The 21,773-nt window shown below is 47.8% G+C and overlaps 1 protein-coding gene across 1 annotated transcript in view; it reads left to right on the top strand.

Annotated features, from left to right (window-relative positions):
- The first annotated feature begins 255 nt into the window (after positions 1-255).
- Positions 256-21,773, top strand: part of LOC130488464 (solute carrier family 15 member 1-like) — a 60,936-nt gene continuing 39,418 nt past the window's right edge. The window contains exons 1-2 of the mRNA XM_056862138.1: positions 256-349; positions 1,557-1,607. Of these exons, the coding sequence (XP_056718116.1) occupies positions 256-349; positions 1,557-1,607 (145 nt within the window). The remainder of the gene's footprint in view (positions 350-1,556; positions 1,608-21,773) is intronic.

Raw genomic sequence — 21,773 nt, 5'->3', positions numbered from 1 at the left:
CCTTTTCTGAACTATGTTAGCTAGTATGTGTGTATTGTTTTTCTCCTCCTCCTCAAACCAATTCTGAGGTCAAGCCCTTTGCTTTCAAATAGATGTCATTAATTATGTTTCAAAATAACCGTGGGCAGCTTCAGTTTAAAATACAACGTTTCAAGATGAATATGATGCAAAGAAGATTCAGCAGAGAGCAATGTAAGGAATGCCAACACTGGCTGGCTTCAAGCCCTTGCTTACCCCAAAGCTCATTTGATGACCATGGGCAAGACACTGATCCCTCACCATAAGAGCAAGGGCGAGGATACACTGACAGTAGATAAAATGTTCCAGTTCTCAGGGGATATGACTGACAGTAAGGGTGAAACAGATTCCCTCTTTTCTCGCAAAGTGAAAATTTTGAGTAGGAGTTATGTGAGAAATGTGGTTGGTACAGACATGGGTGTAAAAAAAAAAACTGTTTTGCTTGTTTTTAATTTTCATGCCCTTGTACTACAAGGAGAAAATGAAGTTGTTGTTTTTTAACGTTAAGAAAAAGGACAAATACTGGCAGATGGAAAGTAATGGGGGAAATTCTGTACTGCGGAACATGTAACAAGGAAGAAGAAGAGCTGGTTTTTATATGCTGACTAACTCTACCACTTAAGGAAGAATTAAACCGGATTACAATCTCCTTCCCCTCCCCACAAAAGACACTCTGTGAGGTAGGTGGGGCTGAGAGAGCTCTAAGAGAGCTGTGACTAGCCCAAGGTCAACCAGCTGGCTTCATGTTTAGGAGTGGAGAAAGTAACATGGTTCACCAGATTAGAGTCAGCCACTCATGTAGAGGAGTGGGGAATCAAATCCAGTTTTCCAGATTAGAGTCCATCGCTCCAAACCATTACGCTTGAAAAGATCATCTCCCATCTAAGGAAAACTGTGGTAGTATTCTGAGTACCACCTTCCCTAATAAATTGTGCAAAGTTGAAAATAGCCTTTACGGTATGAACTCCCTTTGAAAAAGAGAGTACGGGAGATTTTTGTTATCTTTACAGTGCAGTCCTATGCCCAGTTATATTCTTCTAAGCCTGTTGACTTCAACGGACATAGAAGGGTATAACTTTGCTTAGGACTGCACAGTGAGTCACACTATGTTGAACAGTCGAACTTATGACAAAGGTACAGAAGCAATTACAATGACATGCGATATTATGTCAAACCAAGCAACAGAATCCATCTCCACCTACCCCCCAAAAATTCTTGCATTCTTGCCAGGCCAAGCAAAACAGATTTCAGTCACCATGTCTGCAGGTGGGCGTAACTTCAAAGTACATTTCCGAAGCCTGGAACGGAGAGTTTATCACTCCAGCCCACTGCCCCATCCAAAGCCTAAAAGGCAGGGACGTTTTTCATATCAGACAAATGAGTTCCCTGGCACCATTTTACTGAAGTTGAGATTACTGTGCCATTTTAGGAAGTTTTTTTCTTCTTATTTTCAAGCTAACAATAAGCATACACTAGAATTTAAAAAAAAAACAGCAAGCATTTTGCTCTTTTGTTGATCCCTTTTCCACATTCAATAGCTTCTCAGACGGTGGAAGGTTTAGAGTATACGATCGATGGCAACAGAGTTGGTAAGGATATGGTAGAGAAAGTGAGCATTCTTCTTCACCTCAGTTGTGTGTGTGTAAAGTGCCTTCAAGTCGCCGCCGACTTATGGAGACCCCTTTTGGGGTTTTCATGGAAAGAGATTAACAGAGCTGGTTTGCCAGCGCCTTCCTCTGCACAGCAACCCTGGTATTCCTTGGTGGTCTCCCATCCAAATACTAACCAGGGTTGACCCTGCTTAGCTTCTGCGATCTGACGAGATCAGGCTAGCCTGGGCCATCCAGGTCAGGGTTCACCTCAGTTACTACTACTAAATTAGGGCTGAGCTCGGCATCCCAAGATTTGTTCTTTGCAAGGAAAGCTAACACTTTGGCACATGACATTTTCCCTAGAACAGAAATGTTCCCATAAGAAAAGCTACCATCTTTCACAATGATATCATGATTGTCCCCCCTACACACACACACACACACACACACACACACACACACACACAATGGGCAACAAACATGCCAATAGAAAAGAATTGTACTACACTTTGCTGCAGATTGCCTCCTTTCAAGGCAGTCCCTTTTGTAGCATAATCCTTAACAGAGTTACATCCTTCTAAGCCTACTGATGTAGAAGAGCGTAATTCTGTTTAGGATTGCACTGAAAAGAGGGTAAACATTTTCATCCCTTTTTGGCTCCTGAAAGGTTGATGAGATTTCTGGCGGCTGGGAGAACTTTCCACAAACTGGGTCATCTAGGGAAACTCCTGGACATGTAAATACTATACCTGATTATCCAGGTCCATTTCCAAATGCAATAAACATCAAAGAGGTTTGGCCAATACATGCTCCTGCATGCAATGGCAAGCAGTAGGAAGGGGAAGATCACATATTATCCCCCTGTCCCATCTCCAAGGTTTCATGTCCAGCGTAATATCCAATTCTGACCAAATCCAATGCATGTTGATTGTCCAATTCTCAGCTTTATTTATGTACTGGATAAGCAGGAAGGTAAGGTGCACTATGCATGGGACTGTGCATCATCTGTAGGGTTGCCAACCTCCAGGTAGTAGCTGGAGATCTTTTGCTATTACAACTGATCTCCAACCGATAGAGAAAAGTTCCCCTGGAGAAAATGGCCGCTTTGGCAACTGGACACTATGGCATTGAACTCCCTCCCCTCCCCAAACCCCGCCCTCCTCAGGCTCCACCCCATAAATCTCCCGCCAGTGGCAAAGAGGGACCTGGTAACCCTAATCATCTGAATTGGTCCATCATTAGTTAACAGTCTCTGCATTCAAATTAGAGAACCTAAAAATAAAACACAAGTATTGCTACTGATTCTGTTCAGATTCCTAATTATAACAGATTCCAAATCGACGTAGGCATAATTTCTTTTCTGTGTTTCACTGCAAGCAAACCTGCTGCTCACATGCTGTACTCTATGTAGACAGAGTGTTCATATTTACTTTCATACACGAATCAATTATTTTGAGCCCACTTGCAGAAGACAGCAGGCTAAAAATTCCCTTTTTAACATGAGTAATGCTTGGTTAATTGAGAAAACCATGAAGATTTGCACCCCTTCTAATATGTTTACGATATGATTGTGCTTCTCATGTTATCTAAAACTACCATGGGACAGATCACAATGGGTAGCTGCGTTAGTCTGTCTGTAGCAGTAGAAAAGAGCAAGAGTCCAGTAGTGCCTTAAAGACTAATGAAATTTCCAGCAGGGTATGAGCTGTCGTGAGCCACAGCTCACCTATTCAGCTCATAAACTGCCAGAAATTTTGCTAGTATTTAAGGTGCTACTGGACTCTTGCTCTTTTCTGCCGTAGGACAGTACTGCCAGCAAAGTGCCAGCTGATCCCTTCCTGCACTTTAGCATACCCACAGCAGAGGTGGCATACATGTTGCTATACATCATTGGCCTGTCGCTGATATCACTCGAGACCGATATAACCTGCTGACTTTCAAGTCCGTGAAAAGCAGCTTTGATAGCAATCTAAGACTGAGGGTCAGATTGTCCCTTTAACTTATTTGGGCTGCTTCCCTGGAGAGATGCTGATGTCTGAGAGAAAGTTGAGTTGAGCCCTCCTCCCAATGAAACAGGAACCGCTCAGCTTGGATTCAACCAGCGGCAGCAGCAATAGGTATTGGCTCATCCATTGCTTCCTCCTGTGCTACTGCTGGCTCAGTTTGAGCCAAATGGCCCGTGACGCTGCCCATGCTGCCGGCCTTGTTTTGTCATTTAATTTGCCTCTGCTAAGAGTCCAGCATCTACCCACAAACACTGGGCTTGCACAAATGGTTGCAAGACAGCTCCAGACAGTTTGATGTGACATATTTTGTGACCAATGAAGCCAAACTTGTGTAACTTTCAAAAGCTGGTTTGTATGGTATTGTGAGGTATGGGGTCAGCAATAAATGAGCAGAATTTGCTTGACTCTCATCTTTATTCTCCAACACGAAGTCCCCTACATAAAGTTCCCTTAGCTGTTAGTTAGACAGCCAAGAGTTCAATATAAAAAGAACTGACCCCCACTTCTAGCTTTACTAATATCATGCTGTTTTAGGCACAAATTTAATTTGCGAGGAGACTATTCTTGTGGCCACAATGTAGATCTCATTAGAACAGGGGTGTCAAACTCAATTGTTACTTGGGCCGGATATGACATAAATGTCATTTGGCCAGGACAGGTCATGCCTTGCCAGCCCAGTTAGGGGTGGGGTGGCTGCCTCGGCTAGCTTGAGGGCCATATAAGAGCTCTCAAGGGGCCGGATCTGGCCCTCGGGCCTTATGTTAGACACCCCTGCATCGAAACTGTAGAATCATTAAAACATGCAAAAAAAGAGGATCTCAAATGGAATAATCTGGACACTGCATTGCAGTTAGAAAGCTCCAAAGTATATGACTGGAAGAATATAATAAAACATTTCTAATCATGTTCATGTTGGTGCAGAAGTTTTCTGCCAACACGTGGTTTTAAAGGACAAATATTTTCTCCTGTACAATGCTATTAGTGTGGGGAAGTCAGTTTTGAGTACCAAAACTAAGGGGAGGCTGATGGGTTAAGCACCCGCTCCCTTTCCTGCACAGTCCTGAGGCTAATTGAGGCTGTATGCTAGATCACGATGGGTTAGTCTGTTTGTAGCAGTAGAAAAGAGCAAGAGTCCAGTAGCACCTCAAAGGACTAACAACATTTCTGGCAGGGTATGAGCTTTCGTGAGTCACAGCTCACTTCTTCAGATACAGCTAGCATGAGGCTGCATGAGCCTGCAGTCTCCATTTTATGGATGGTTTGTTTAAGCTCTGAAATGTGTGTTTCAGGACACAGGATACACACTCAAGGGCTTAAGCTAGGAATTCCTTTGTACTCATTGGTGTTGCATAGCCACTGGTATTGGCTGGCTTTAATTTTTTTTTTTTTAAAGTCTGTTTATTTAGGAATTGCAACACCTCCCCCCAAATACAGGCAAACATTATTGCCCTCGTTCCAGAAGCGGAGATACTGGTTCATGCACAATGAAGAAATTAGCACCATTCCCTACAGTAACCCAGTGCAAGCACTGTGAGATCACTATGTACATATGATTACTCCGCACATTCCAAAGCCATTGCTACAACTAAAGGTGGCACCTAACTCTGGCGCGTGAAGTGGAAACCCGAAACAGCTCTTGCAGAAATTACTTCTTGAGAGTACCTCCGGAAGTATCATTAATGGCGAAACTAGACAGTGCGTGCAAATACATAACAGGATGTTCTACTTAAAAACAACAAAAGTTGAAGGGGACCCTGAGACACAGCTGCAGCACTGGGGGAGGGAGGGAGTTAACTATTCCTTCCCATCAGTGCCATTTCCCTGATTTAAATAACCCCCCAAGGAGCTGCCACATGGTGGAAAATATACAGGTGCCATATGTGTATTGGAGGAGGAGGAGGAAGAGAAGAGGTGGTTTTTATATGCCGACTTTGTCTACCATTTTAAGGAGAATTGGACCGGCTTACAATCTCCTTTCCTTCCTCTCCCCACAACTGACACCTTGTGAGGTAGGTGGGGCTGAGAGAGTCCAAAGAGAACTGTAGCCCAAGGTCACCAAGCTGGCTTCATGTGCAGGAGTGGGGAAACCAACCCGGTTCACCAGATTAGAGTCCACCGCCCATGTGGAGGAACAGGGAATCAAACCTGCCGCTCCCAGCCACTACACCACGCTGGCTCTCACCAGCATGGGGCTAATAGCTCCAGTCAGCCAGTTAAATTAAAAGTGGGGTGGGGAGGGGAAAGTGTGATAGAAAAGAATAAATCCACACTGTGACTCAAATCTAATGTTCCACCTACCTGCAGCTCCTACTTACCTTTTTTAAAGACTGCAAGTGTGCCTCATTTTTGGTCTCCAAATATTTTCTAACGAACGTTAAAGACACACTAGTTGTTCAGATCACATATCCTTTAAGAAACTTTTACTTCTGAACAGTGTACAGGTTTTACTCAGACTGTCCTTATTAACAATTAAACATTATTTACATAATAGCATGCATATCAAAATCCTTTTTCTTTAAAAGGGTGACCTTTTAATATAATATTGTCAGCCCTTGGCCCACAGAACCAGAAATCACCACAAAGTCATATAGAGTCCAAACAGATGGCTTTTACTGGTCAAATAGGCATACAGTGCAAACGAATAAAATGACAGCTATGAGAGACTCACTAGCTGGGAGATAATATAAGGCAGAAAAGGCGGGAGATTACAAGCATAGGCTGAATACAGTTTCCCAGGAGCTGAGTTCCCAGGCCTAGGTATGCGACCTTGGGGGCCAGACAATACAGCGCAGAGACAGAGGCAATAACGAAACCGAGATAGCAGCCTGACATTCTGCTCCCCTCAAGGCCCCCTCCCAGTTCGCAAGGGGGCTGGCTTATCCGGGTAAGCAATGTGAAAGGCGTTGACGAGGTCGGGGGCGGAGACATCCCGTGCGCGCACCCATTCGTCATAGGCAGGGGGGAAATGTTTCCAACGGACTAAATACTGCAGGTTGCCATGGTGAACACGGGAGTCAAGGATCTTGGAGACTTCGAAGTGTTCCTCCCCCCCCACCATGATGGGTTGCGCAGGAGGTGGATCCGGATGCCACTGTGGAGAAGCAACATGGGGTTTGAGGAGGCTAATGTGGAAAACAGGATGCACACGCCTCAAGGATTTGGGGAGAGCCAGTTCCACCGTGACAGGGTTTATGACCCGGGTGATGGGGAAAGGGCCAATGAATTTAGCACTGAGCTTATGGCACGGACGGGTGGAACGGAGATTTTTGGTGGAAAGGTAAACCAAAGCACCCACTTGCAGATCACCCCCGGGGGAGCGATGTTTGTCAGCTTGCGCTTTGTATTTACGCTTGGCCCGGTCGAGGTTGCTAACGAGCCAGGGCCAAGTGGTACGGAGGGCGTGTGCCCAGGAGGCAATGTCGGGGCTCCCCTCCCCCTCTACATCATCTGCAGGAGCAATGGGACTGAAATCTTGTCCATACACAGCAAAAAATGGGCTAAAACCTGTGGATTGATGCATGGCATTATTGTAGGCATATTCTGCTAAAGGTAACAGTTCCACCCAGTCATCCTGGTGGTAGTTAACATAACAGCGTAAATAGCATTCAAGTACAGCATTGACACGTTCAGTTTGACCATCAGTTTGAGGATGGTATGCACTAGACAACCCTTGTTCCACTCCCACCAACTTGAGGAAAGCTTTCCAAAACTTAGAAACGAAACCACTTCCGCGGTCACAAATTATCTTACGCGGAAACGAATGTAAACGAAAGATATGCGTCACGAAGAGGCGGGCCAGTTTCTGAGCAGAGGGGATCCCTGCGCATGGAATCAAATGTATTTGTTTAGAAAACAAATCAGTAACAACCCACAACACAGTTTTACCCCCACTGAGAGGGAGATCAGTCATAAAGTCCATAGCAATCACTTCCCAAGGTTTGCTGGGCGTTTCAAGAGGTTGTAGCAGTCCCGGGGGTTTGCCCTGCGATCGTTTCGCAGCGGCACAAACGGGACAGCTGCGGATGAAGGAGTCAATGTCGGAACGCATTCCCCCCCACCAGAACTGTCTGCGTAATAAGTGAAGGGTTTTCAGAAACCCAAAGTGCCCAGCTGTTTTGGCTCCATGAGCTAAATGTAAAACGTCCTTCCGGAGAGCTTTGGGTACATACAATTTCGAGTCCTTGTACCAGGATCCTCCCTGTTCCAAAACACCAGGAGGTAGGGTATGAGCGGAGCGTTCTAAAAGGCACTGGTCCCGAAGGACATTTAAAAAGGACTCGGAGATGGGGATTTTGGAGGGGGCCCCCCCGTCGGCCATGGAGATCTTAGAAACAGTTATGGGGCTAGTGCTTACGTGCGGCGGCGCGCAGACTGCAGGCGGCTGGGCGGCCGGAGGGGTAGGAAGGGCGGGAACGCCGGTCTGTTGCGGTGGCGGCTGGGCAGCCGGTTGGGCTGGCGGAGCTTGTAAGTTGGGTAAGGCGTGCTGATGCTGAGATCGAGTTTGCACAGCCAGCATAGGTAGGGCCCCACGTTGCATAGGGGTGAACAGAGAGTTGGTGGGTCTCTCGAGTTTTACCGGATATTGTGGTAAACGGGAGAGGGCATCCACGAGAACGTTCTGCTTCCCAGGGACGTGCTTCAGGGTGAAACGGAACTGAGCAAAGAACTCCGCCCACCGTTGTTGTTTCGCCGATAGCTTATGGGACCCCGTGAGGGCAGCTAGATTTTTGTGATCGGTCCAAACCTCAAAGGGGACTTTAGACCCTTCCAAGAATTGTCGCCATAGAGTCAGTGCATGATGAACTGCTGAGGCCTCTTTCTCCCAGATGGGCCAGTTTAATTGAGCGTGCGCAAATTTTTTTGAAAAGTAAGCGCAAGGGTGAAGAAGACCATCCGGTCCTTGCTGGAGGAGAGCCCCTCCCATGGCTACATCGGAAGCATCGACTTGCACAATGAACATTTGATTTGGGTCTGGGTGCCGTAGCACCGGCTCCGAAGTGAAGAGGCGTTTGAGGGCCAGAAAAGCGGCTTGGCATTGCTCAGTCCATAGGATTTTTGCGGAGGGCAAGGCAGCCGAGCTTACTTTTCCCTTAGTTTTCAGTAGGTCCGTAATGGGTAGAGCCACCTGGGCGAAGTTAGGGATGAATCCCCGATAGAAGTTTGCAAATCCCAGAAATTGTTGTACTTGCTTACGGTTGGTGGGGGGAGTCCAATCGAGGACGGCTTGGACTTTGGCGGGGTCCATGCGAAGACCTTGGTGGGAGATGATGTATCCCAAAAACGTGAGTTTGCTTTGATGAAATTCGCACTTAGCTAGTTTTGCGAAAAGTTGATGGTCACGCAGGCGTTGCAGAACTTCCCGGACCAGAGCCACATGCTCGTTCATAGTTTTCGAATAAATGAGAATGTCATCTAAATAGACCACCACCCCACGATATAGAAGGTCATGTAGGATTTCATTGATGAGTTGCATGAAGACCCCCGGGGCCCCTTTTAGTCCGAACGGCATCACAAGGAATTCATACATTCCGAAACAGCTAGAGAAGGCAGTGAGGTGCTCATCCCCTTCGCGGATACGGACTCGGTAGTAAGCTTCCACCAAGTCTAATTTAGAGAACACACGGCCTTCCTGTAATTGTCCCAAAATATCCGATATTAATGGGATAGGATAGGCGTTGGTCTGGGTAACCGCATTGAGCTTTCTGAAGTCAATGCACAGGCGAAGGTCGCCCTCTTTTTTCCGGACGAAAAACGCGGGGGCCGAGTTTGGGGCATTCGAAGGGCGAATGAACCCTCTGGCGAGGTTTTTGTCCAAAAAGTCCCGGAGGACAGTGCGCTCGGAAGCGCTCATAGGGTAAATCTTACTCTTGGTTAATGTGCAGTCCTTTACCACTTCAATCGCACAGTCTGAGGCCCGGTGGGGGGGTAAGGCATCACATTCCCTAAGGTCGAAGACATCTTCAAAGTCCCGGTATACAGCAGGTAGAACCGGTGGTGCTGGGGCAGTAGAGGTTAATGCTGGAACGGGCGGATATAGCAGAGCAAAGTTCTGCCGATGCTGGTCGCAGGTGGGACTAGCGAAGGAGATAGTGTTTGTTTCCCAATCAATACTGGGACTATGTCCTTTAATCCAGTTAATTCCCAAGACCACTTCAAATCGGATAGGGGCTATAGTGAAGTCTATTTGTTCCCAGTGGGAACCAATTCCCATTGCCACCCCTATGGTGCGGTGATCAACTGGACCCCCCTGGAAATGGCTTCCGTCCATTTGGGCAAATTGGACGGGGGCGGGTAAAGCCTCTGAGTCGGCTCTGAGTGCAGCAAAAGTGGCTTCGCTTATGAGAGTGCGACAGCAACCGGAGTCAATTAGTGCTTTGACGGGGATTTGTGGGCCACCGTTAAGGTGTTGTAAAACTGCATCCACATAGACGGTGGAGTCCACTTCTTTGATTTTGGTAGGAGCATTCGGTTTGATAGGAAGATCCTGAGAGGTCTGTGGAGACGCTCCATTCACCACAGACCGGAGCCGTTTTTTGACAAGTCGAGGGGAGATTCCAGGTTTAAGGCTGGAGAAATCCAAGGATTTTCCTCATCCGAAGAGGGAAAGTTGTCCCCCAATGGGGCACTTGTAATCCGAGACCCGGCGGGGTCGTTGGTAGTAGGCAGGGAGGCTGGGTCCCCGGCATGGAGTGCAGAGGGTGTGGGTCTTCCCGGAGCTGCGCTGCGGGTGGCCGCGGTGCCTCTGCGTGGTGGACGACCTCGGGCGCGGGTTGTCGTGCTGGGACGAAATAATTCCTGGCGGCGCGGGCAAACGGCTGCAAAGTGGCCCATTTCTCCGCAAGTAAGACAGGCACCCCTCTGAAATCGGGCTTCACGTTCCTGGGGCGGACGTGGGGGATTTCGTGGGACGAGCAGTGGTGCCTTGGGTTGAGGCTTTTGGGTGCCTTTTTCCTTGTGCTTTTGACGGACGAGAGAAATAAAGCGTCGGCGGCTTTCCACTTCCTCGGCTAATAGGATCCAGTCTTCGAGGGTATCGGGATCGCCCCGCATGTAAGACCAGTTCAGAATGTCAGGATGCAAGGCTTCCCTGAAATGATGGATCAGGGTGGTCTCGGGCCAACCTACAATTTTACTTGCCAGTCGTTGAAATTCATCGGCAAATTCTCGAACTGTAGCAGAGCCTTGTTTTAATTGTAAGAGTTCCGTTTTGGCTCTTTCCCCCAGGAAGGGGTCCTCAAACCTCCTTCTCAGGGCAGTCATGAAGTTGTTGAGGGAACGAATAGCACGAGAGCGGGTGTCAAACTGGAGGACCATCCAGTCAGCCGCTTTACCTGTCAGAAGGGAAGCTACGTAACGCACCCGGCTATCTTCCGTGGGGAAAAGTTGTCCTTGTTCTCGCATATAACTGTCCACTTGATGCAAGAAACAAGGCAAAGTCTCGAGAGATCCGTCATACGTAGTCCTCAATTTGAGTTGCTTCCAAGGGCCGGGCGCAGGTTGGCCCGGTTGCACGGGTGGTCCGGGCGGAGGAACAACAGGAGCTCCAGGAGGCAAGGGTGGAGCAGGCACATTAGCGGGTGGTTGGGGTGGCTGTACGGGTACCCCCTGACCCGGTATCGGAACGGGCTGTCTCTGAGCTATCAGGGTTTGTTGTAATTGCCTGTTCTCCTGAAGCATACGTTCCATTAGTTCCTGGAGTTGATCAACACGGTCGGAGAGCTCCCGATTCTGGGCTCGTAAGAGATGAACCTCCTCACTTGGGCCACCAGTAAGATGAGGTTTACTGGTCCGGAAGCTTGTGGCCCATTGAGAGCTATCCCCATATAGATCCTCGTCTTCAGACTCTCCTGAGTCTCGACGTCGGTCAGCCAAACGGCGTGCGCGTTGGGTCGCGCGCGACGGGACAAACGCCGGGGAAAAAGACAGACCTGATAGCCCTTGTACATTGTCCTTGGGGCGCGTGTCCACGTTCGCCCGATCCCTAATCCTTGCTGCAGCCGCCCTGGCTGCTTCCGCAGCTTCTCTCTCTCTTGCGACCTTAGCCGCTTCGGCGGCTTGCTGATCCGCAAGAACTTTGGCGTTCTCAAGTCTTAGGGCAGTCTCTGCCGTAATGCGCGGCAAAAGTTCTGTCTCCAGGAGTGAGAGTATGGGGTCGGGTTCCCCGCCCAGCAGAGGTTGTACTCGAACCGCCAGTGCGGGTGCCTCGGCTCCAAAAGTCGAGGTTAAAACTTGAGCCAAGGTGGCTACCGGGGTGTCCTTTGTACATTCCACAAGGAGAAGAGCGGTGCTAATAGCGACTCGCTTGGCCTCAGCCTGACAGCTGGCTGCATCCGGGATCAGGGAAAAACCCTCCGGCGGGGCTCCCGCCATGGTAGAAAGAGTTTCTCGAGAAATAAGATTATCCAAAAGTCCAGTTAATATTTGTAAATCCTCAGTTGCCAACCGGGCATCGTCCAGTAATTGATCCAAGTCTTGAAGATCTAAACGAGTATCAGTATCCTCCGACGTTAACATCCAGAGAGTTCCTTTAAGAGATTGCCACTGTTCCTGTACCAGTCCCCTCAAGCGGCAAACCTCTCGGGTCGTCCGGAAAAGTTCAGCGATTAAGTCTTGTAACAGAGTAGGATCCTCAGAGAAGGGCTCCAGGGTAGTAGATCACCTGGAGAGCTGCACAGCTCCCATCCAAGTGGCAGGCGAACCCCCCTGGGCTCCAGCCTGGCTAGTAGAATGGTGAAGAGATAGCTGTCATAATGTCAGCCCTTGGCCCACAGAACCAGAAATCACCACAAAGTCATATAGAGTCCAAACAGATGGCTTTTACTGGTCAAATAGGCATACAGTGCAAACGAATAAAATGACAGCTATGAGAGACTCACTAGCTGGGAGATAATATAAGGCAGAAAAGGCGGGAGATTACAAGCATAGGCTGAATACAGTTTCCCAGGAGCTGAGTTCCCAGGCCTAGGTATGCGACCTTGGGGGCCAGACAATACAGCGCAGAGACAGAGGCAATAACGAAACCGAGATAGCAGCCTGACAAATATGAGGAGTAAGAAAATCAGCCATTCCTTGCTGCATTTTTGCAAGTTTAATCTTTAATACATCAAGATGTTAAGCCTTGCTGAACATTCCCAGTCCTTCACTGAAATCCCTCCCAAAATCTAAAAAATTGCAATTCATTGTAGAATATTTGCTTTTAGAGCATTTTGCCATCACCACATACGTTTTGTTTTCTTTATGTTATAATGTCATTAACTTTCCCATTAAACACATTTCATTTTCTGTGGTCCATCCTAATGATGCTGTCCCTCTCACTCATCCACACCAATTTGTATAAAAACCAAAGGTTGGGAGCCCACCTTCACCGATATTGCCAGTACTGCTGTATCCTCTGATATATTAGTATTCATTACTGATGCATAGGGTTGCCAGGTCCCCCTTTGCCACCGGCAGGAGAATTTGGGGGGCAGAGCCTGAGGCGGGCGGGGTTTTGGGAGGAGAGGGACTTCAATGCCATAGACTCCAATTGCCAAAGTGGGCGTTTTCTCCAGGTGAACTGATCTCTATCAGCTGGAGATCAATTGTAATAGCAGGAAATCTCCAGCTAGTACCTGGAGGTTGGCAACCCTACTAATGCAAGCCTCAGAATCCATGACACTGCTTCAAAATCAGAGACTCTCTTGACAAAGGAGAATGCTGTCAAAATAACTACTTCGGAGAAATGCTGTATTGATATACCTGTGTTGAAGATTCTCACATTGATATTTCAATTACTCTCTAATGACTAACTGCCCTTTAAGAAGTATATAACACCACTGGTAAAAAGAAATGATTTAACATATATTCAAGTTTATCTTTTTTAGAAAACAAAGGAAGCTTGTTAGTATACATCTACACATCATAACTGTCCTGACCTGGATGGCCCAGGCTAGCCTGATTTTGTCAGATCTCAGAAGCTAAGCAGGGTCAGCCCTGGTTAGTATTTGGATGGGAGACTACCAAGGGAATACCAGGGTTGCTGTGCAGAGGAAGGCACTGGCAAACCACCTCTGTTAGTCTGTTGCAATGGGGGAAAAAACCCAAAAGGGGTCGCCATAAGTCGGCTACAACTTGACGGCACTTTACACACACACACAACTATACATAACTGCTGACTTCTGCATTTGCCCATCTTCTAGTTCTGACGAATATACACTCATTAAGTATGAAAATGAAAACAAAGTTTAACAGCATCACAGGTTAGCCAAAGGTTGCAGTATAAGAAAATGACACAAACAAATCTGCAACAATTTGGTGCAAGTTAAATCGTAACGTCAAATAATGAATCTTTCTTCTGTATAGTAAACACTTGCCTGTGATCACCATGAATGGCAAAATCTGCCCATACTGGGAGGCAGGGGTCTGAATCAGTTTAAAGCAGCTGTATGCATTTAATGATCATACACAAACAGGTCTGAAATCCAGAATATGGATTAATAAGTAACCAAATTAATAACAATTAATAAATAACCAAAGTTTATTACATTATTATATTTCTTAATCAGTTCAAAATAATTGCACATTTTGGAAACCAAGTGGGCAATTTCTATGATCGCACTGAAGCTTCAAAGATACCATTCTATTCCATTAAGAGGCAAAATACTGAAAGTGTCTCTGCCATTATAGGGATACAATTCCCTCTGTTTACAAATGGCACAGGGGCCCGATCCTGATTGGGATTGCAGCATGGGGTGGGTCGACTGTTCCCCCTTCCAGTGTGGAGTTGTGGTTAAGAGCAGTGGAGTATGATCTGGAGAACCAGGTTTGATTCCCCACTCCTGTACATGAGCAGCGGAGGCTAATCTGGTGAAGTAGATTTGTTTCCCCGCTCCAACACATGAAGCCAGCTGGGTGACCTTGGGCTAGTCACACTCTCTCAGCCCCACCTACCTCACAGAGTGTTGTGGGGAGGGGAAGAGAAGGTGATTGTAAGCCGGTTTGATTCTTCCTTAAGTGGTAGAGAAAGTCAGCATCTAAAAACCAACTCTTCTTCTTCCTGTGTGCTGTTTTCAAGAGTCAGGGTTTTGGGCTCTTGAAAGCAGAGTGGGATGGGAAGAGGAGCCCCTCCCTCCCAGGCTGGGAATGTAAAGAACCCAATAAACCAGGGATGTCAAACATAAGACCCACAGGCCGGATCCGGCCCCTTGAGAGCTCTCATCCAGACCATGAGCCAGTTGAGGCAGCCCCCCCCCTCTTGATCTGGGCTGGCGAGTCATGGCCTGGCCCAACCAAGGGACATTTATGTCCTATTTGGCCCTCGTAACAATTGAGTTCGACACCCCTGCAATGCACAGATCATTGTAACGATATAACAATACTCAATTGACAATTTTAAAAAGCCCCCCAGCAGAGGGTGAGGAAATGGCTGATGCAGGGGTCAGGGGCAGAGAAACTATGGTGAAAGTTGCCATGTAGAAGCCCTGTTGCCATTATGTTGTATTGGTAGCTCCAGCAGCAATGGGGAAACTGCACAAGGCAGTCTGCACAGGGAAATCACCATTAAGTAAGTCAAGCAACCACACTACTTTCTGAGCGATCCACAGTCCAATTATTATTCTTGTTTTCTCAGAAGTTACACCCACTGAATTTAAAACTGTTTACTCACAAGGAAATGTATGTATGTCTGTAACCATACAGTGGGTATGTACCTACTTTCCTCCACTGCTGCAGTTTACCTGCTTTCATATGAATAACTATGGCGTACAATATCTTTATGGGAAAGATTTCCTTACTTAACCAATTTCCAGTCATTACTTTCCCAATTTCTGCAATTCCACCAGATTGCAATTTAAAGTGTCTTTTTATTACACTTTTTTCAAAAAGAAACAAGATCTGTTTCTCATTATGATGGCCCTTTATTACCCAGAACAAGACAGTAATTGGAGCAACTATAAACATATAGCCTATTATTTTAGGTCCCAATTCATTAATACTGTAGTTGTGCATGTGAGGACTGGGGAACAACTAGCATACTCGTACAAGTAGAATTTATACAAGCCTTAGTGATACCCTAAAGATACAAGATCCCCATCACATATGAAACTTACAGGGTAACTCTGAATCAGAGTTGGGAAGGACCACCAGGGTCATCTAGTCCCACCTCCTGCACAATGCAGGAAATTCACAACTACCTCCCCCCCACACCCCCAGTGACCCCTTTTGACCAGTTACTCTTTCTCATTTTCACCTACCTTGCAAGGTGGTTGTGAGGATAAAATCAATTGAATTACATATGCCACCCTGAGCTCCACGGAGGAAGGGCATGATAGAGGCATATAGATCCTTACATTTTACTACTGCCAAAATGTGTTATTCTTCAGTATCTGTTTTGTCCCCCCTCAGATTAACTTTCTTACTTCCTGTTTTTGTACATCAGGCAATGGCAAACCACCTCTGCACGTCTCTTGCCTGGAAAACCCTACAGGGTCGCCATAAGACAGCTGTGACTTGATGGCAAAAAAATATTACTTCCTCTGAGAGAAAGGCATAATTATAAAAGAAAGCCTCTTGAGTGCATTCTCTTTAATTGCTGAGAGTTATTAGAACCTTTATCCTCCTTTTTTCCTCTTTAGTCTCTTTCCCTTCCTGGCTCCAGGCACAAACGCACAGCCTTGGGTGCTTTCTCCCCCAGCCCCATCTTCTCCCACCATATTCCCTTCCTGCCATATTTTCCTACCACTCTAAGAGTTTTCTGTGTGGCCCCTTCTCACTTTGCCTCATTTGCAGCAAATGCTCTCAACTCCCTTCTCTTCACACCCTTTACTGCCTTGTGTAATAGGTGGACACTATGCCACTTCACTTCTCTCAGCTGTGAGGACCAACCTCCCCGACTCGATTTCTATGAAGGAGTCACAATTAGAACTAGAGGCATGCTTTCATGAACCCCCTCTCCCCAAATGGGCAAATCTCCATGCTTGATTTTAACAGTGAAAGCCTTTGGCAGTTACTCAATTTCAAACCCAAGGGGCTTAGACTGGGGTAACTCTGTACAACCTTGCAATGCAAATCTCTTTTCTGGCTTCTCACCCCCAGCTAACTTCCGTTTGGGTGGTAATGGGCTAGGGTTGCCAGCTCTAGGTTGGGAAATATCTGGAGATTTTTGAGGCATGGAGCCTGAGGAGGGCAGGGTTTGGGGAAGGGAAGGATTTCAATACCATACAGTCCAATTGTCAAAGCAGCCATTTCCTCCAGGGCAACTGATCTCTGTCATCTGGAGCTCAGCTGTGACAATCTCCAGCCACAACCTGGAAGTTGTCAAACAAAAAGAAAGCAGCACGGTGGCCAATTGAATAAGGATAGCAGATTGTAATTTCCAAGACACGTATGGATGCATAACAAAGAAACAAATGCATGCACATCAATACACAATTATGAATCCAAAATCCAGATCACACAAAGGGCATATAGCCCCTAAAGAATAAGTAATATGCCAAAGTAAATGCAAGTATTATACACAAATGGACTTAACAATTTGTAATCCATCAGGTGAGCACTGAGTCCCAAATGCAATGCAAGTGTCCAATTAAAGACGCGAAAAGGTAAGGCTTCTTAATCCCAGCACGGATTTTGTTCTTCTCACAACCTGGAAGCTGAAAAGGGCAAGAGTCCAGTAGCACCTGAAAGACTAACAAAAATATTTTCTGGCAGGGTAGGAGCTTTCGTGAGCCACAGCTCACTTCTTCAGATACTCACGAAAGCTCCTACCCTGCCAGAAAATCATTTTGTTAGTCTTTCAGGTGCTACTGGACTCTTGCCCTTTTCTATTACTGCAGTCAGACTAACACGGCGACCCACTGTGAATTACCAACCTGGAAGTTGGCAACTCTATAATGGGGGTTTGAAGGCTATCTATCCCCCCCTCTTTGGAGAGAAGAGGCACCCTCTCTGCCTTCCCGCGCCCCTGGCTCCTGCCTCCCTGGAGAGCGAGCCCCTCCCTGCCCTTCTCCTCCCAGCTACCTTGGCCAGGTATTATTGGGGTAGGGCTTGGCAGGAGGCCAGGAGCGGAGGCTTTAAAGGCGAGCCCGGGCCGCCCTCGCCTCCCTCCCCGCTCCATCCAGCGCTTCGCCCCAAGCAGCACCTGCGACGCCAGCCCCGGGCAAGCCGATGGGTACGTGGCCAAGGGACCCGGCTGGAGAGCCCCTCGGAGGGAAATTCAGTGGGTCGCCGTGTTAGTCTGCCTGCGGTAGTGGAAAAGGGCAGGAGTCCAGGAGCACCTTCAAGACTGACACGAATATTTTCTGGCAGGGTAGGAGCTCTCAGGGTATCTGAAGAAGGGAGCTGTGGCTCACGAAAGCTCACACCCTGCCAGAAAATATTTGTGTTCGTCTTGAAGGTGCTCCTGGACTCTTGCCCTTTTCTACCTCTGAGGGAAGACCTCGCCCTTGGGGGGGAGGCAGGTAGCCATTGAGCAACAAGAGCCAAGTAATTTTATCCGTGGAAGGTTTTGCCTTGGGTTTGCCGCTCTACGGATGCGCATTTCCCAACATCCGAATTGGGAAAACTCTGCCTGGGGGGCTTAGGGCTGAGTTTCCAGGATGGGGGGTTGGAGCGCATCCGAAGAGCAGCAAAGCCCAGGCCAAACCTCCCACGCACAAAGGGCCTTTGGGTCCCAGGCCTCAGGCCCGGCCCGCGCGCAGGGGCGGGGGGGGTGAGCTTGACCCTCTGGAGCCCGTGCTTGGGTTAGGCGTCTGACCCCTCTGGAGCGCAGGCGCCGGGAGGGATGGGCGCGCGAGGGGAGCCTCCCTCGGGGCTGGGGGCTGCACGGGATTGGCGCCAAAGGGGGGGTGGGACCAGGGGAGTCGGCGGGCGTCCCCTCACCCCGCTCACCCCACTCACCCCCGCTGGGGGGCTGCTGGGAAACCAGAGCGCGGGACCCCTGTGCCAGGGCGCCTGGTCGGTGGTGCAAAAGGCGCGCGTCCCCAGCAGGGTTTCTGCGGCGCCTGGCAGCCGGCGCGACCCTCGGGGCGCTTGGAGCTTCGGGGGTCGCAGGGCTGGCAGGGGTCTGACCGGTGCGGCCTGCAGCTTCGCTAGAGGGGCGCTGCGCTGACTGAGGGGGGGTGTCTTTTGGGGGGAAGGCCGTGGTGAATTTCCTGCCTTGCGCAGGGGGCTGGGACTGGGTGACCCTGCTGGTCTGGGCTGGATGACCCTGCTGGTCCCTTCCCACTCTTGCAATAAGCCGCCATGCAGAGTTTTGAGACTTCAGATGGGGAAAATGTGCATCTAGAGAGCGGCAAATCCAATGCAAAACCTTCCATGAGTAAATGGCCATAAGGCATTGGATTTGCCACTCTCTAGATGCACGTTTTCCCCATCTGAAGTCTCAAAACTCTGCGTGGCGGCTTATTGTTGAGTTTTGAGAATATGGATGGGGGGAAAGTGCATCTAGAGAGTGGCAAATCCAAGGCAAAACGTTCCATGAATAAATATGATTCTATCTCTTGTTGAACTTCGGGGATGGGGAGAAGGTGGGCTTCTGAAGGCTGTGGGGTGCATCGCTTGGGAACCTTGGTCCCTCCCCGCAAAACAAGGCGTGGATAATCACTTCCATCCATCCATTTATCCAGCTAGCTTGTATGTGTGTGTGTGTGTGTGTTAAGTGCCGTCAAGTCGCTTCCGACTCATGGCGACCCTATGAATGAAAGTCCTCCAAAATGTCCTATCTTTGACAGCCTTGCTCAGATCTTGCAAATTGAGGGCTGTGGCTTCCTTTATTGAGTCCATCCATCTCTTGTTGGGTCTTTACTCTTTTCCAGCTAGCTTACCTGTCCTATATGGTTCCTCCCTCCATTTCCCCCTCGAGCTACAGAGTGAGTGAGTGGTCCATCCAGTGCAGGGCAGAGTAAGGATTTGAACCAGGGTTGCCAGGTCCCTCTTGGACACTGGTAGTGGGGGGCGGGGAAGGGTTCCCAGATCCAGGTTGGGAAACTCCTGGAGATTTGGGGATGGAGCCTGGGGAGGATATGGACCTCAGTGGGGTACAATGCTGTAGAGTGCACCCTCCAAAGCAACCAGTTTCTCCAGGGCAGTTTGATCTCTGAAGATGAGCTGTAATATTTTTTGTCGGGGGAGGCCCCAGGTCCTACCTTGAGGCTGGCAACCCTGAGAGCCAGTGTAGTGGTTAAGAACTTTGGACTCTAATCTGGAGAACCAGGTTTGATTCCCCACTTCTCCCCATGAAGCCTGCTGGGTGACCTTGGGCCAGTCAAAGTTCTCTCCGAACTCTCTCAGCCCCACCTACCTCACAAGGTGTCTGTTGTGGGGGGGGGGAGGGAAGGCAATTGTAAGCTGTTTTGAGACTCCTTAAAGGTAGAAGAAAGCTGATAGGAAGAAAGTAGATTCCTTTGAAATGTGGTGTTGGAGGAGAGTGTTACGGATACCGCAGACTGCCAAAAACAACAACAAATCAGTGGGTTATCGATCAAATCAGGCCTGAACTGACTTTAGAAGCTAAAATTACTAAACTGAGGCTGTCGTATTTTGGTCACATTATGAGAAGACAAAGAGTCACTAGAAAATACAGTCATGCTAGGAAAAGTTGAGGGCAGCAGGAAAAGAGGAAGACCCAACAAGAGATGGATGGACTCAAGGAAGCCAGAGCCCTCAATTTGCAAGATCTGAGCAAGGCTGTCAAAGATAGGACATTTTTGAGGACATTGATTCATAGGGTCCCCATGAGTTGGAAGCGACTTGATGGCACTTAATACACACACACACACACAGGTAGAGAAAAAGCAGAGTATGTAAACCAAGTCTTCTAGTTTAAACCCAGCTCTCCCAGCACTTAACGCTGGCTCTTGTTAGCTATGCTGGAGCACACTGAACTGGTTCTGATGTGTCCAGCTTCCACAGATGAACACCTGTTTTGGCTAATTAGGAGAGAGATGTGCTGAAGGATGCTCTTAGAAGGCAAGCGGAGGTCATGGCAAAGGCTCACCAACCACACTGAAACCAACAGCGCTTTGTTTACAAATAAGTATGCAGAGGGTTGCAGTGCCTTTTGTGAGGTGACCGTGGATGTCCGCTTTTTAGTTTCATTTGGATGCATGTGCTTCAGTTTCAGTCTCATTAATGAGGCAACCTATGTAATTAAGAGCAGAAAAGGAGGTGTGTCAGAGTGCTGCATCCATAGATTTAGGTCAGGCCAAGTGTGTAGAAGTTCACTTGGGTTGCAAACTGTGGTCAAAGCAAAACAAAACAACCAACCAGAACGTTTTTCTTTTGCCTCTCATTTTTTTAAATCTTTTTGGTTTTAAAGAAAAAACCCTGTAAAATTGCAAATGCAAAACAGCCTGGTTTGGCAGAAAAAATAATAACCCACTCTCAGATGAAAGTGGGACTGAAATGTCATCATTTAGCCAGTATCCATAATGTCCTTCAGATAATTATCTTGCTTTGATAACTTTACCTGGTGGGTGTAAGGTTGCCACCTTCTTTTATGCCACAGCTCCTGTTCCTCTGGCAGCTGCATACCTAAATTAAAGGAGTGAAGCCTGCCCCAGTCCTAGGCTGAGGCAAGTTGTTCCTCTTGAATTTCTGCCTGTCATATAGCTGTTAATAACGCAGGAAAAGATTGTAGCCCTTCACTTGAATAGGAAAAACCTCTTGACTCCAGTGAGACTTCTAAGCATGTATATGTGGGTTTGGGGAAGTGCAATTAAAAACTTTTAAAGCTGTCCTTCTGTAGTCTATGAATAAACTCCTTCAAAATAAAAGTTCTAGCAAAAAGGAGAATGTTTAGCGTTGCGTGTAGGATCTGGGAGCCCCAGGTTCGAATCTCCACTGCCACAGAAGCTTGCTTGGTAAACTTAGCCTAAACTACTTCACAGGGTTGCTGTGAAGATAAAATGGAGCAGAGGGGAACAATGTAAGCCCCTTGAGGTCCTCATTGGGGAGAAAGGTGGGGTATATTATAAATTAAATACGTTTTAAATTTTAAAAATTTGGGGGAGGGGCTGTGGCTCAGTGGTAGAGCCTCTGCTTGGCATGCAGAAATTCCCAGGTTCAATCCCCGGCATCGCCAGTTAAAGGGATCAGGCAAGTAGGTGATGTGAAAGACCTCTGCCTGAGACCCTGGAGAGCCACTGCTGGTTTGAGTAGACAATACTGACTTTGATGGACC

The sequence above is a fragment of the Euleptes europaea genome, chromosome 16 (genome assembly GCF_029931775.1).
Source record: "Euleptes europaea isolate rEulEur1 chromosome 16, rEulEur1.hap1, whole genome shotgun sequence".
Taxonomy (NCBI): domain Eukaryota; kingdom Metazoa; phylum Chordata; class Lepidosauria; order Squamata; family Sphaerodactylidae; genus Euleptes; species Euleptes europaea.
This window is presented reverse-complemented; position numbering and strand designations above follow the sequence as displayed.